Genomic DNA, 14,016 nt, shown 5'->3' with positions numbered 1-14,016 from the left:
AGAGTTTGAAATAAGTGTTCAGAATTTGGGGGTGAATTTCCCATTCGTGGACCTGTTGGTGATCTCGAGAGAGGTTGTCTGCGAGTTGATTTTGGATCCCTGGTATAAATTGTGCTATTAGGCGAATTTGGTTGTGAATTGCCCAACGCCAAATCTTTTGTGCTAGCAGGCTTAACTGCGTGGAGTGCGTCCCCCCTTGCTTGTTTAGGTAATACATTGTTGTCATGTTGTCTGTTTTTACGAGAATGTATTTGTGAACTATTATTGGTTGGAAAGCTTTTAGTGCTTGAAAAACTGCTAGAAGTTCTAGGTGATTTATATGCAGTTTTGTTTGGTGTACGTCCCATTGTCCTTGGATGCTGTGTTGATCGAGGTGTGCTCCCCACCCTGTCATGGAAGCATCTGTTGTTATTACGTATTGTGGCACCGGGTCTTGGAAAGGCCGCCCCTTGTTTAAATTTATGTTGTTCCACCACAGAAGCGAGAGGTAAGTTTGGCGGTCTATTAACACCAGATCTAGAAGATGACCCTGTACTTGAGACCACTGTGATGCTAGGCACTGTTGTAAGGGCCTCATGTGCAGTCTTGCGTTTGGGACAATGGCTATGCATGAAGACATCATGCCTAGGAGTTGTAATACCATCTTTGCTTGTATCCTTTGTGTTGGATACATGCGTTGTATGATGGTGTTGAAATTTTGAATTCTTTGGGGACTTGGAGTGGCTACTCCTTTTGATGAGTCTATTATGGCTCATAGGTATTGTTGTACCTTGCGCGGCAGAATGTTGGATTTTGTGAAGTTGACGGTGAACCCTAGTTTGAAGAGGGTTTGTATGATATGATTTGTGTGATTTGAGCACTGTATGAACGAATGGGCCTTGATTAGCCAGTCGTCCAGATATGGGAACACATGTATTTGCTGCCTTCTTATGTGTGCAGCGACTACCGCTAGACATTTGGTAAAGACTCTTGGTGCGGTTGTTAATCCGAAAGGCAGTACCTTGAATTGGTAATGTATTCCCTTGAATACAAACCTTAGGTATTTCCTGTGCGATGGGTGTATTGGTATATGGAAATAAGCATCCTTGAGGTCTAAAGTTGCCATGTAGTCGTGTAGTTTTAGCAATGGCAATACTTCTTGTAGTGTGACCATGTGAAAGTGGTCTGATTTGATGAAAGTGTTCACTACTCTGAGGTCTAGGATTGGTCTCAGCGTTTTGTCCTTCTTTGGTATCAGAAAGTACAGTGAGTAAACTCCTGTGTTTATTTGTGTGTTTGGCACTAATTCGATTGCATTCTTTTGCAATAGTGCCTGCACTTCTATCTCCAGGAGATTGGAATGATGTTTTGTCAAATTCTGTGCTTTTGGTGGTATGTTTGGAGGGAATTGTAGAAATTCTATGCAATAACCATGTTGGATAATTGCTAGAACCCAAGTGTCTGTAGTGATTTCCTCCCATGCTTTGTAATAATGACTTATTCTTCCCCCACTGGTGTTGTGTGGAGGGGGTGAGTGACATGTGAGTCACTGTTTAGTAGTAGGGGTTTTGGGGCTTTGAAATCTTCCTCTATTTCTAGGGAATTGCCCTCCTCTATATTGTCCCCGAAAACCTCCTCTATACTGTCCCTGGTAACTGGACGGTGTTGCTTGTGAGGTGCTGGCTTGTGTGCTCTGACCCCGAAACCCCCCTCTAAAGGTGTTTTACGGAATGTGCTGTAATTCCCTCTGCTCTGCGGGGAGTAGAGTGCGCCCATGGCTTTGGCAGTGTCCGTATCTTTTTTGAGTTTCTCAATCGCTGTGTCCACTTCTGGACCGAACAGTTCTTTTTCGTTAAAAGGCATATTGAGAACTGCTTGCTGAATCTCTGGTTTAAATCCAGACGTTCGGAGCCATGCATGCCTTCTGATAGTTACAGATGTATTAATTGTCCGTGCAGCTGTGTCTGCAGCGTCCATGGAGGAGCGGATCTGGTTGTTGGAAATGGTCTGTCCCTCCTCAACCACTTGTTTTGCCCTATTTTGTAGGTCCTTGGGCAGATGTTCAATGAGATGTTGCATCTCATCCCAATGGGCCCTGTCATAGCGCGCAAGTAGTGCCTGGGAGTTCGCGATGCGCCACTGGTTTGCAGCTTGTGCTGCGACTCTCTTACCAGCTGCATCGAACTTGCGGCTTTCTTTATCTGGGGGTGGTGCATCTCCAGATGTGTGGGAGTTGGCCCTTTTCCTAGCTGCTCCTACAACGACAGAGTCTGGTGGCAGCTGTGTAGTGATGAAAACCGGGTCTGTAGGAGGCACCTTATACTTTTTTTCCACCCTTGGTGTGATTGCCCTACTTTTGACCGGCTCCTTAAAGATTTCTTTCGCGTGCCGGAGCATAACAGGGAGCATAGGCAGGCTTTGGTATGAGCTGTGGGTGGAGGAGAGTGTGTTGAATAAAAAGTCATCCTCGACCTGATCCGAGTGGAGGCTTACATTGTGAAATTGTGCTGCTCTAGCCACCACTTGAGAATACGCGGTGCTGTCCTCTGGTGGAGATGGCTTCGTAGGGTATGCCTCCGGACTGTTATCTGACACTGGGGCGTCGTATAGGTCCCATGCGTCTTGATCTTGGTCACCCTGGCTCATGGTGGTGTGAGCTGGGGAGTGTGATGGAGTTTGTGCTGGTGAGACGTTAATCACGGGCGGAGGAGAGGGTGGTGGGGTAACTCTTTTCACCACTTTCGGTTGTGGTGTCTGTTCAGTTTGGAACTCCAACCTTCTCTTTCTTCTAATAGGGGGAAGGGTGCTTATTTTTCCTGTCCCCTGCTGTATGAAGATACGCTTTTGCGTATGGTCCACATCAGTTGATTGTAGCTCTTCCTCAAACCTATGTTTTTGCATTTGGGAGGTTAGCGAGTGCTCTTCTGTATAAGAGCCTGAAGCTGGGTCGGTCGCAGTTTGTTTCGGGCCTGAAACTTTGTCTGCGTCCCTTTTCGGCTCCGAGGTGACTTTTTTCTTTTTTGGGGCCGAAACCTCTCGGCGCCGATCTTCTTCGGGGCCGCTGTCTCGGCGTCGAGCCGTGTCTACACCGGCATCTCGGTGTCAATGCTTGTCTCCAGCACTTTCTCGGTCCCGAGAAGGCTGCGTGCCGGTGTCTCGACCGGAGTCGGACGATCTCGGCACTGTTTGGGCCTTTTTCGGTGCCGACGGTCGGTCACCGAATTTATGGGTGGAGCCATGGCCTGGTGGCAGTGGCGTCCCCTGGGCCTTGTAAATCTTCCTCTGAGTGGTTTTCGACGTCTTACTCACAGTTTGTGTATCGTCGAATCCTTCGGAGTCTGAGTCTTGGATCGAGAAGGTACCTTCCTCTTCTTGTTCCTCGAACTCTCGGTGGGCTGTCGGCCCGGACGCCATCTGAAGTCTTCTGGCTCGACGGTCTCGGAGTGTTTTTCGGGACCGGAACGCACGACAGGCCTCGCAGGTGTCTTCACTGTGCTCAGGTGACAGGCACAGGTTACAGACCAAGTGTTGGTCTGTATAGGGGTATTTATTGTGGCATTTGGGGCAGAAACGGAACGGGGTCCGTTCCATCGGCGTTCTTCAGCACGCGGTCGGGCCGACCAGGCCCCGACGGGGGATCGAAAAAACGACCCCGAAGGGCACCGGAGCTCTTCGATCCTTCGACGCGGTGTTGAATCTAACTACGCCGATCCCGAACGCAACAATACCGACGAAAATCTTCCGAAATTAGCTATCTTTCCGTTCCGAAACTCGGAGCGACAGGAACACGTCCGAACCCGATGGCGGAAAAAAAACAATCGAAGATGGAGTCGACGCCCATGCGCAATGGAGACAAAAGGAGGAGTCACTCGGTCCCGTGACTCGAAAGACTTCTTCGAAGAAAAACAACTTGTAACACTCCGGCCCAACACCAGATGGCAAGCTATTGCAAAACATGCGTATCTACAGCGACAGATGCCATCGAACATATAATTACTTCATTTAGTCCAACTGGATCTCACTTGAGCATAGGGAGATGTTTTAAGAGTGAGTACAATTTGAAATTATACAGATGGAAGTACCGAGCCCTACCTTTGTCGCTATGAGCATGCACAGCGTTAAGCGTAAGGTGTAGGCCCCTGGCTTGACCAGTGCAGCTGACTCAGATGACCGGAGGGTGAACTGACACCCTGCCCTAGAAAATGACACATCTGAATACATGTCACCTATTGGTTCATTCGCATTACTTTGAACTTTCACAGCACCAAACAGACTACAATAAAGGCAACACGTTACTAAGGCATGTCAGAGGTAACCATATTAGCCACGTAGAGGCTATCAAATAACATAACCTGCCAAATGCATCATCATTTGCAGGCATTTGTGAACTCACATTCATGGCGGTTGAGAAGGAAAGCTGCAGCAGAGCCCCGGAGAAGCCGTTGCGGAGTGCCAGCATAAATGCTGCTTGCTGTCCAAAAAGCTCTTCCATTGCGTTCTTCAGCCGTAGATAAACATTCCGATAGCGTTCCACAAAATCTGGTGCATCCCAAGCGGACTCCAAGAACTTCTTCACCTACGAGAACAGGCATGTTTCTAAGTTTCTACCACATCAATGAATGTCACGCATAAACTTCGCTAACAACCTGTGGACTTATGTCATGCAAACTTCTGAGCACAGGCAATGGAGAACACAACACCGAGGGATAAAAACGTGTTCATTATGGAACCAAGCACTGCCATCCAAACTCAGAAAGCCAACACATCCAGTGCAATCCATGCCCCCCACAAAACACACACCCAAACCCACCCCTCCCCCCCAAATGAATCCAGGGGCTGCATTCAAAACTGTCTTAACTCGATTTCTAGGGCGGCAGGAGTAGGAGTGAAATAAATGTGGGAGGGCCTATAAAGTGGGCATCGGTCGATAAAAGATGCTGAAAAAGAGAATAAAACATACAAAACACAGAATGGACGCTATGAGGGCCTGACAGGTGACAAATTCAATCAAATATTACCAATACAAACATTTTTTTTTTTTAAAGGTGGGAAAAAGAACACATTGTAGAAGCCAGGACAGCGATCAGAGGCATTAATTACCTGTTCCTGAACTACACCCTGCCAGCACTGCGTGACTCCGGATATGCTGCTCGACCTGTTAGTCTGCACATTTACTGCCCCGGTGCTGGTTTCCGCAGCTTTACTATTCTTCCCTTCTGAAAAAACAAATCAACAAAATACCCAGCATGCAAAGTTCATTAAAAACCAAGAGGGTGAAGAGCCACTAAGAGGAAAGCAGTTACTTTTCAGTGTAGTATATTCAGCACCCCAAGTTCACAAACGATATACATTCACAAAACAATGAAAACCTCCCCAGGGGCTACACCAGCAATTACAGCACAATGAAGACCACAAGACAAGTGTGCGCCTCACTCTTGCCCTCGGATGGTCTCCCATGCAGCCCTGCAATTGTATTTATTAGTTCCTTATCAGCCACAGAATATTAGAATAATAACTAATGGTGTCATCTGCTGAGGGAAAGACAACCTTGTCCATCCTGGGACAAGAGAGCTTTTACACTAATGGAGAGAGATTGCTATATTGCTAGGTCTTGATGGGCCTGTTGCAACTGTTGACCCTGCGACCTTGTGAGATTTGATCCCCCATAGGGACGGGGACATTTTATGGAAAATTCAATGTCAATCTACCTTTCAGAAAGTTGGTGATATCTAGAAACTCAGGGCATCCACACAAATCAAGCTTTTAGCACCAATGCCAGTGTCTGTTCTGAAGAATAGTGCTCTGGCTTGGTTCCAGTTTCCGGATTATGTGTTAATGCAACATCTCTTCGCGTGTGATGGATAACGCGCTCTGTCAGCACAGTGCAACACCTGTTTAGTTTCTTGGAACTAGACATGCTGACAATTTTTTAATTTTACAACTTGGACCTTTTAATACAAATGGCTGGTGTCAGAGTGAATATCTCTTGGCTTCCAATCCTGAGGTTTGGTATTTGAGTTAAAACTCCTATGTTTTATTAGGATAAGAATCTAACCGACAACAAGAGTTTATGATTGCGTGTGCTCTTTAAATGGTGGCTGATAACGGAGGCTAATGGAAGCTCAACCGTACAAATTAGAGCTGTTCTGAGCAGTTCTCGTAGAAGCAACCCTCTGTCTTTGACATATCCTCTGGGACTCTGGTATCCCAAGAACATCACTATCGAAGCCTCATGCCACACGCACTTTTGAAAGCATTAATGGCTTAGCAGCTTCTGCACTCTGAGCCAGTTCTCCACTCAGATGACAGGTCTAAAGGTATCTGGCCCAGAACTTACTACCAAATATAGCACTTGTCCTCGTGGTGATTCCTTGGTAGAAAGTGGTAGGCAGCAATTACAAACTTTGTTCTTGTTTACCCAAAGGAAGTTACAGTCCCAAGTTCAAACCCCAATCAAGTATTTCATGGCACAGAATCACTTTAGTTTCAGGAACACAACAGTCAATGTAACACTTGGTATTTCCCAACACAAAAACAAATTATTCAAGCTTTTCTGTGACCTCAGAATTGAGTACCAAGAGTGAACCTAATGGCAGAAAGAAACATTTTCAAGAGAGCATGAGGCAAAGTGGAATTCTTTGTAGATATGTTTTAGGAGTCGTCTAGACACCACCAAGTTAATTTCCACCTATGCCAGCAGGCTCTTAAAAAACAAATTACAATAATAATCTTGGACCCGAGCACTCAATGACCAGAATACATGGAGCATGTGGATCTAAACCATATTAAAATATACATTTCCTGTTGCTATTCTGAATGACACTTCATCAGCCTTCAGTTTGCCATTTGCTTCTATATATGGATTCGTATAATGAAAATGACCTGCTTTGGTAGGCGGCCTCGACTCCTCCAGGTTGCTGATATCCACGTGGACCAGCAGATGACTCAGCCGGCGCACTCGAGAGTTGAATTTGGTGGCTCTGCACTTGGCCTGTCGGCACTTCTCAGAGTTCTCCAGGTAATCATTAAGGAGCCAAGACAGCGGACTTATGCCACTGGCATCTGTAAAAGAGGGAGCGCAAACAGTAAGACACTAATGGTAGATACGGGTGAGACACATGCACAGTCACTCCCATCCCTCAGGGGACACACTTTAAAAAAAGAAATGATTTGTGTAAGTTCTTATAAAGAAAATAATCAGAATATAATAACGTATCCAAATAACAAACACAAAAGAACTGGTACACCTGGTATATTGTCAGTCATCTGTAGCGGTTAGAGGTCCTAAGCTGAAAAGATTCTTAGTTGAAGCCACAAGAACACACTGCTGACAGCAAGGACTGAGAGGAACATTTCTCTTCTGTACTTCCATGATGTTCACAAGCGCGCTGACAGACTGACTACAGAGCTGCAACACCGAAGACGACAGACTAATAAACTCAATCTGAAAGGAAGGTCTGGCAACTATAACAAGGCACACACCTGCATCACCAACATGCATTTTGATTTTGTTGGAGGAGAAGTAAAATAATTTAGAAACATTTTCTGCCACATGCTTGAGAGCTACTGTAATGACAGTGCTGTCAGACACTTCAGGAGTCCGACAGAGGAGCAAGACATATGAAGAACCTCAGTAAGCGGCGCCCGGCGCTGAAACCGGAGCCATATCAAGTACGGTTTCAGGGACTGGCCTCGACTAGCTACGAGAGCACTCCTTGTTACAAGTCTAACAGGGAGTGTGTAAGTGTGTGTATATGGGTATTAATAATAAGGGTTTCCAATGAAAATACATTTGATGTTTTAACACTTTTAAAGCTATTCATGGAACATACATTAAAATGATCAAAAAAGGGTCATGAGCGCTGCGTTTAGGTGTGACGTGTGTTTCACACGACTGATGTGCAAGGTCTAGATTATGGAGTTAACTGTAACTTGTCAAAATTAGTGTTTTATGGGGTTCTAATTTGTAACCATAACAATACGTTAATTGTATATTTTATGAGGTAAGTGTGATTATATACATCTCAAAGCAAAATCCGTTAACGCTTAGAGTGCTGCATAAATTATGCAAATAAAGGCAGTAGGGAACTCTGGGTAGTTTTGGGGTTTTATTTGGACAGCAGCTCCTTTATATGGAACACTTTACAACACCACTAACAGTCTAAAACTGCGCACCTCAAAAGTAGGTTTTTCTAGCACAATTTTTAAACATAGGATTAGCATTGTGCCATCTACACCAAGCTGGAAAAGTGACAAAGTCCTTTGCAAGTTATGCAAAACCTTTAAGCATAGGATTAACTAATGCAGACCATGCTGAGCTGAAAAATGAGAAAAGCCTCCTGGCAGGTTTTGAGGTTCAGAAAAAGAAGCACATATAAAGGGCGATAAGGGAGTTTAGTCACAATAAAGATCATTATTTGGTACTACCGTACATATTCTATCAATTGTGTGTTCTAAAATGATTTTACCCAGTGAAAAACGCTAATCCCCTGCCAGGTTTGATGCTTACATCGAGGTTATAGAAGGTGTTCCAAACGCTAAAATGACAGCACGTTATCTATAAATTCCCATTAGCGTCCTCAGCTATGTGAGAATTAACTCTGAATATAACACATACTTCTAATAGCAGCAGCCACCTGTCAGTGGATTCCCCAGTGTTCTTGGGACACTTTTTCTGGGAGTTATCAAATGTATTTCTCATACACGTCAGTACAACATTCTGACACACAGAGAAACATGTACGGTCAACGCCAGCGGCAGTCTGTTAGGTACTGCTGTTTGCCACGCTGCTCGAAAAACAACTAGAGCGCTTATAGTTGCATTTATGACATAAGTGTGGCACACGCCTGAAGCCAACTAGACGGAGTGAAATGTGTAAAACAAAGCATTTTCTCTAGAAATTAACAAAATGATGGGTGTTTGTTCTGTCATAGAAATTATGGTCACTGCTATAGCATGGTCAACTGAGGACTTTTTTTTTTATGAGTTCTCAAATGTATTTCTCATACATGTCATAAAATTTAAACAGAAACATACTAGTTCAATACCAGATTTTGAGGCCAGTGTCAAGCCCAAAGCTGTTAAAAAAAATGTCCAAATTCAGCCCTAAGCAGACCAGCATCAACCCAAAACCAAAATCAGCCCAAAGATGCAACTCTCACATTATGGAAAAATAGCCTTCAGAAAACACAAAGAAAGGGGGTCAACAGACTTGTCTATGCACCATGCCACAAATGTCTTCCAACGACAGGCATACACAGTGTTGTTGGAGGGACACCTGGCGGTCAAGATTACGTTACAGACTGCAGGTGGAACCTCAAAAGCTGTCAACTGTCGCCGCTCAATCTCCACACAAAAAGGTGTAGACTGGACAGGTTCGAATGGAGAACCCTCCCCTGCTGCTGCGACAGAAGATCCTCCTGAAGGGGCACTCTGATCCGAGGATCGAAGGCCTGCTCAGTAGCTAGGGATACCAGACTCTTCGTGCCCAGTCTGGAGCCACCTGGATTACTTGGGACTGGTCGTTCTTGATCTTCTTGAGCACCCTGGGCAGAAGTGGCATGGGCGGAAAGGCCTAAAGGAGGCCTAAGTTCCACTCGAGACTCAAGGCGTAGCCGAGCGAGTGCCGTGTTGGAAACTCCAACACTCAATACTGCTGACATTGCATGTTCTCTGTAAAGGCAAACAGATCTAACCAAGGCTCTCCCCACTGCTTAAAGAGACCTTGCGCCGCCTTTCGATGGAGATGCCATTTGTGATCGAGTAAGCATCGTCAGCTGAGTTTGTCCACTCTGGCGTACAGAGAGCCCACCAGATGTTGAACCACCAGCAAAATGCCCTGTTGTTCCAGCCACATCCAGAGGTGCAGAGCCTCCTCACAAAGGGTCCATGACCCCACCCCGCTTGTTGTAGTACCACATGATGGTGGTACTGTCTGTGAACACCTGCACTACCTTTGCCTTGAGAGACAGAAGAAATGTTTTTAATGCTAGTTTGATCTCACAGAGCACCAAAAGGCTGATGTGGAGTCCGGACTCCATCAGAGACCAGATGCCTCTGATCCCCACCCCCCCCCCCTCTTCCAGATGGTCGCACTATCCCTGCAGTGATGCATCTGTCACTACTGTCAGATCTGCCTCAGACCCAATCGGGGCTCATTAGACACCACTGCGGATCTCATGCAGTTTGCTCCAAGATATGGACCCTGTTGGAGAGATTTTGCTGAAGCTGCGCCCACTGGAACGTCCGGTCGCACTGCAGAGTCTGCATATGCCATCTTGCAATACTCACCAGCAGGATTCAAGAGGCCCAGCAGCTTCGGAATCATACTCTCTGAAATCCAGGGTAGAGGCTGAAACATTGGTATCATAGCCTGAGTATCTTGGACTCGCCGCTTGGGAGGATAAGCCTGAAAATGCACTGTGTCCAGAAGAGCTCCAGTGAAAGGGAGCGTCTGAGAGGAAGTCAGGTGTGACTCTGGCATGTTGATAGCGAACCCCAGCGAATGCAGGCAGTTCGCCATAGCCTGGAGGTGGGAGACGACAGCCTGGGAGGAGTTGTCGAGATAGGGGAAGACTGAAACCCCCGATCTGTGCAGATGAGCTGCGACCACCGCCATCACCTTGCTGAACACCTGAGGGACGCTAGTAAGGTCAAAGGGGAGCACCTTGAAATTAAAGTGCTTGTGGCCTCCCATGAACCACAAGTAACGCCTGCGGGCAGGCAGGATGGAACTATCGAAATAAGCCTCCTGCAAGTCCAACTCTACCGTCCTGTCTTCTGGGTTGAGGGCAGATATAAACTGAGTTAGAGTGAGCATTTTGAACTTCTTCTTGATGAAGAGATTGAGGTCTAGGATAAGGCGGAGGTGGAGGTACCAGAAAGTAGCGGGAATAGAAACCGCAACCTAATTCTGTCACAGGAACCCTAACTATGGCTTCCTTACCCAACAGCGACATAACTACCTCCCGGAGTAGTGCCAAGTGACCCTCCATTATCCGATCATAGCATGTTGGCATGGGTACAGGGGTAGTCTTGAAGGGGAGGGAGTAGTCCCTTCGGACCATCTGCAAAATTCACCTATCTGAAGCGATGGACTGCCAGCGGAGCAAGTGATGGCGAACCCTACTACCTCGGACTGGTCGCTGGTGGGGGAGAGGCAGACTAACAAAGTTTGGAGATGGGGTGGGTTTATGCTGGTGGGCCATATTGGGATGTGGACTGGCCAGATCGCTGGCTCCCTGATCTACGAGGTCAGTGGATCCCACTTCCTTAGCCATGCAAAGGCTGGGCAGCCTGCACAGCACAGTGGCTGGACGAGAACGGCCGTAGTGGGGCATCCCTTCCATAGGCAGGACAGGGGTGAAAAGCAGGCTGAGGCAGTGACGAGCTGCTGCAAGGCCCAACCACCTGGCCGCAGCACAAGAATCCTTGAAGCACTCGAGCGCCCAGTCTGCTTTTTCTCAGAAGAGATGGGTGACATCAAAGGAAAATGTCTATAAGATTGGATTAGACATCCCCCAAAAAGCCAGATGTCCTCAACCAGGTGTGGCACCCCAGGACCACTGTTGATGCAACAGCTCTGCCCAGTGAGTCGGTCGTGTCCAGGCCACATCGGATCGTGAACTTTGCTGCTACAGACAACGGGAAGTCAAAGAATTTTTTATTTATTTACTTTTTCTTATGCTTCGAGTTACCCGATCCTCCTGAGGACTTGGAGTGAAATGCTGAGGGAGGACTCCGCAACCGATCCAGAGAGGTTCCTCTTGACCGAGACCAGGACTCTTGCAGAGTCGACCGCTGGGTCACCATCTCCTTTACAGATCGTTTCCCTCAAAGCCTTCGGATGCATGGCCCGACGATTTCTGGTGGAGGTGCGGACCTGTCACAGACATCACCCGATGACAGGACCTGCAGGGCTTGAAACCAGTCTTCCTGGAAGACATCCCTCGACACACCAGGACTGAAACTCGCAAAAGCTTTGACAAAAAGTCAAACAGGCCAGTCAAAAAATCACTGAGGGGTAGCTCTCTTCAGATCAGTGCTGGCTGGTGGAGAAAGAAAAGAACTGATGTCAGCGTGCCGGGGAGGTGCCTATATAGGACCCGCAACATCATACCCAGTGCTGATGACTGACGTGGAGTCGATCGTCGACACCTAATAGTAAGCAGGGGTGCTGGCTGACAAACTCTCTGGATCCAGACTGCCGCCTGGGGGAAATTCTAAGGTAAGGAAACTGCAACTACATGTCTCTATCAGATATGCAGGTTTCACGCAAAACATGTGTACTCAAATATTAAGTGACAGTGTGAAAAATGTAAAAAGATTAGAAAGAAAACTGTCCTGTCTGACAGGTTCGCAAGTCGCTGTAGTCAGATGAGAGGCTCACACCTCGAGTTAAAATGTACTGAAAAGGCTCGAAAACAGAAAGCTATTTACTTTCCTTCCTTGCCCTCCCCTCCAAAGTCTTTCACTGTGGCCTCATAATGTGCCACTAAAAGTTATAAGTGGGACCTAGTTTGTTGCCTTCCTGTTTCATCAAAAACTAGACTCAAGAAGGGGTTGTTTTGGGTCTGAATAAAGGAAAAGCTTTTTGAGCAGAAAATTTTCCAAAAACTTTCGGCAACACATTCACCCCAACATGACAACACTAACAATCCTTCAACTCTGCTAACACGGTCATGACTCCCCCTGTCTCACCCTGATCCATCATTAGCACTGTCCGGATATCATCCCATCGCTGACCCCGGCAACCTTATGAGGCTATGCAGCTCCTTTATACCTATCCCCCACCACAAACTAAGTGGTGAAAAATTGACTTTGAAAAAGATCCCTATATTCATATTCTTATCTTTAAAGATAAAAGCATTGATTGATTTATCACCGACTATGAAAACTCTAATGTAATCCATGTCAGCAAAGCAGACCCTCTTTACATTTTTTGTGCATTACTTCAACCTGCTTTCTCTAATAATATCTGCTTTTTCACAACATTGGGTTTCTTTAGTTTTCATTTCATGCAACATATGATTATTTTATAGTATATATCGTGAACTGTGTCGCTTCCAGGAGTCTCAGTGAGTTCAGATTGTGGGTGGGTGTTGCGAGCTCTGAGGCTGAATGCAATATGAGTTTTCTCACAATGCCTGCTAGTGGGTCACTAAGGTGGCCAGACCAAAGATGCATGCAATCCTCGCTTCGATGCACAGCGCAAAGAGCAATGGTCAAATGTATGCCAACTGCAAATGAAAACAGCACTTCAAGTGTGCATGGGGGGGGGGGGGGGGGGTTACAATTAAACTGGCCCCAAAACAAAGGCCTCACTCAAAGGACGATTAGTGTGTGTTACACAAGCACCAGATTACATTACACAAGGCCAAATTTTGGAATGTTTTTAAGCACGGGGAAATTAAACAATAAGCCCTGAATTACAGGATGTTGAGCTGACACCAACTCAAACTCAAACCTGGCGCCCCAGTCACTAGGCTGTACTCCACATCTTCAACCCTCACCTCAAAAGGATGTCAGTCATAGATCACACCCATGACATCTGTCGTAACCTGTAACCAGACCCTGTATTCAATCCACATCAGGTCTCGGACTCCGCGCCTGCGCTCTACAAAGCTTTGCACCCAACCCTCTGCCAGCATCAAACCTCCACTGCACAGGATTTTCAGCCACATGTAGGAGAGTTTGACGCAGTGTCCAGAGTCTGCACCCACCCTTTCAAAAGCGGTGAACCCCCTACTATGCAGAGACCTTTGACATATGTCTGTAAGGCCTGGTGTCACACCCGACCCTGCATAAAATAGAGGATGGGTGGTGGGCTTGCCCTGTGGACAGGCCGTTCCCCCCACCTCTATGAATGTGTAAAACTCTACTTGCTCCGCCTTCAGCCAAACATTGCCAAAAGTATCTAGTGTTTAAGTGACCTATCCCCACTACACCCAACATAAATTTGCCTACCATAATGTAAATATGTCAAAATCAGGGACCTTTTAAGCAAATGAGAAGATGGGTAGGCGGAGTAAAAAGTTG

General features: G+C 46.5%; 1 protein-coding gene across 2 annotated transcripts in view; it reads right to left on the bottom strand.

Annotated features, from left to right (window-relative positions):
- LOC138296904 (cullin-9-like) overlaps positions 1-14,016 on the bottom strand; it is a 360,394-nt gene that overhangs the window by 87,246 nt on the left and 259,132 nt on the right. For both annotated transcript variants that reach the window (XM_069236417.1, XM_069236416.1), the window contains exons 23-25: positions 6,862-7,041; positions 5,080-5,195; positions 4,373-4,555 (exon numbers count right to left, since the gene is read on the bottom strand). In XM_069236417.1, the coding sequence (XP_069092518.1) occupies positions 4,373-4,555; positions 5,080-5,195; positions 6,862-7,041 (479 nt within the window). The remainder of the gene's footprint in view (positions 1-4,372; positions 4,556-5,079; positions 5,196-6,861; positions 7,042-14,016) is intronic.

Source organism: Pleurodeles waltl, chromosome 5 (assembly GCF_031143425.1).
Source record: "Pleurodeles waltl isolate 20211129_DDA chromosome 5, aPleWal1.hap1.20221129, whole genome shotgun sequence".
Classification (NCBI taxonomy): domain Eukaryota; kingdom Metazoa; phylum Chordata; class Amphibia; order Caudata; family Salamandridae; genus Pleurodeles; species Pleurodeles waltl.
Note: the sequence above shows the minus strand (reverse complement) of the source record. Positions and strands in the feature narration are given on the sequence as shown.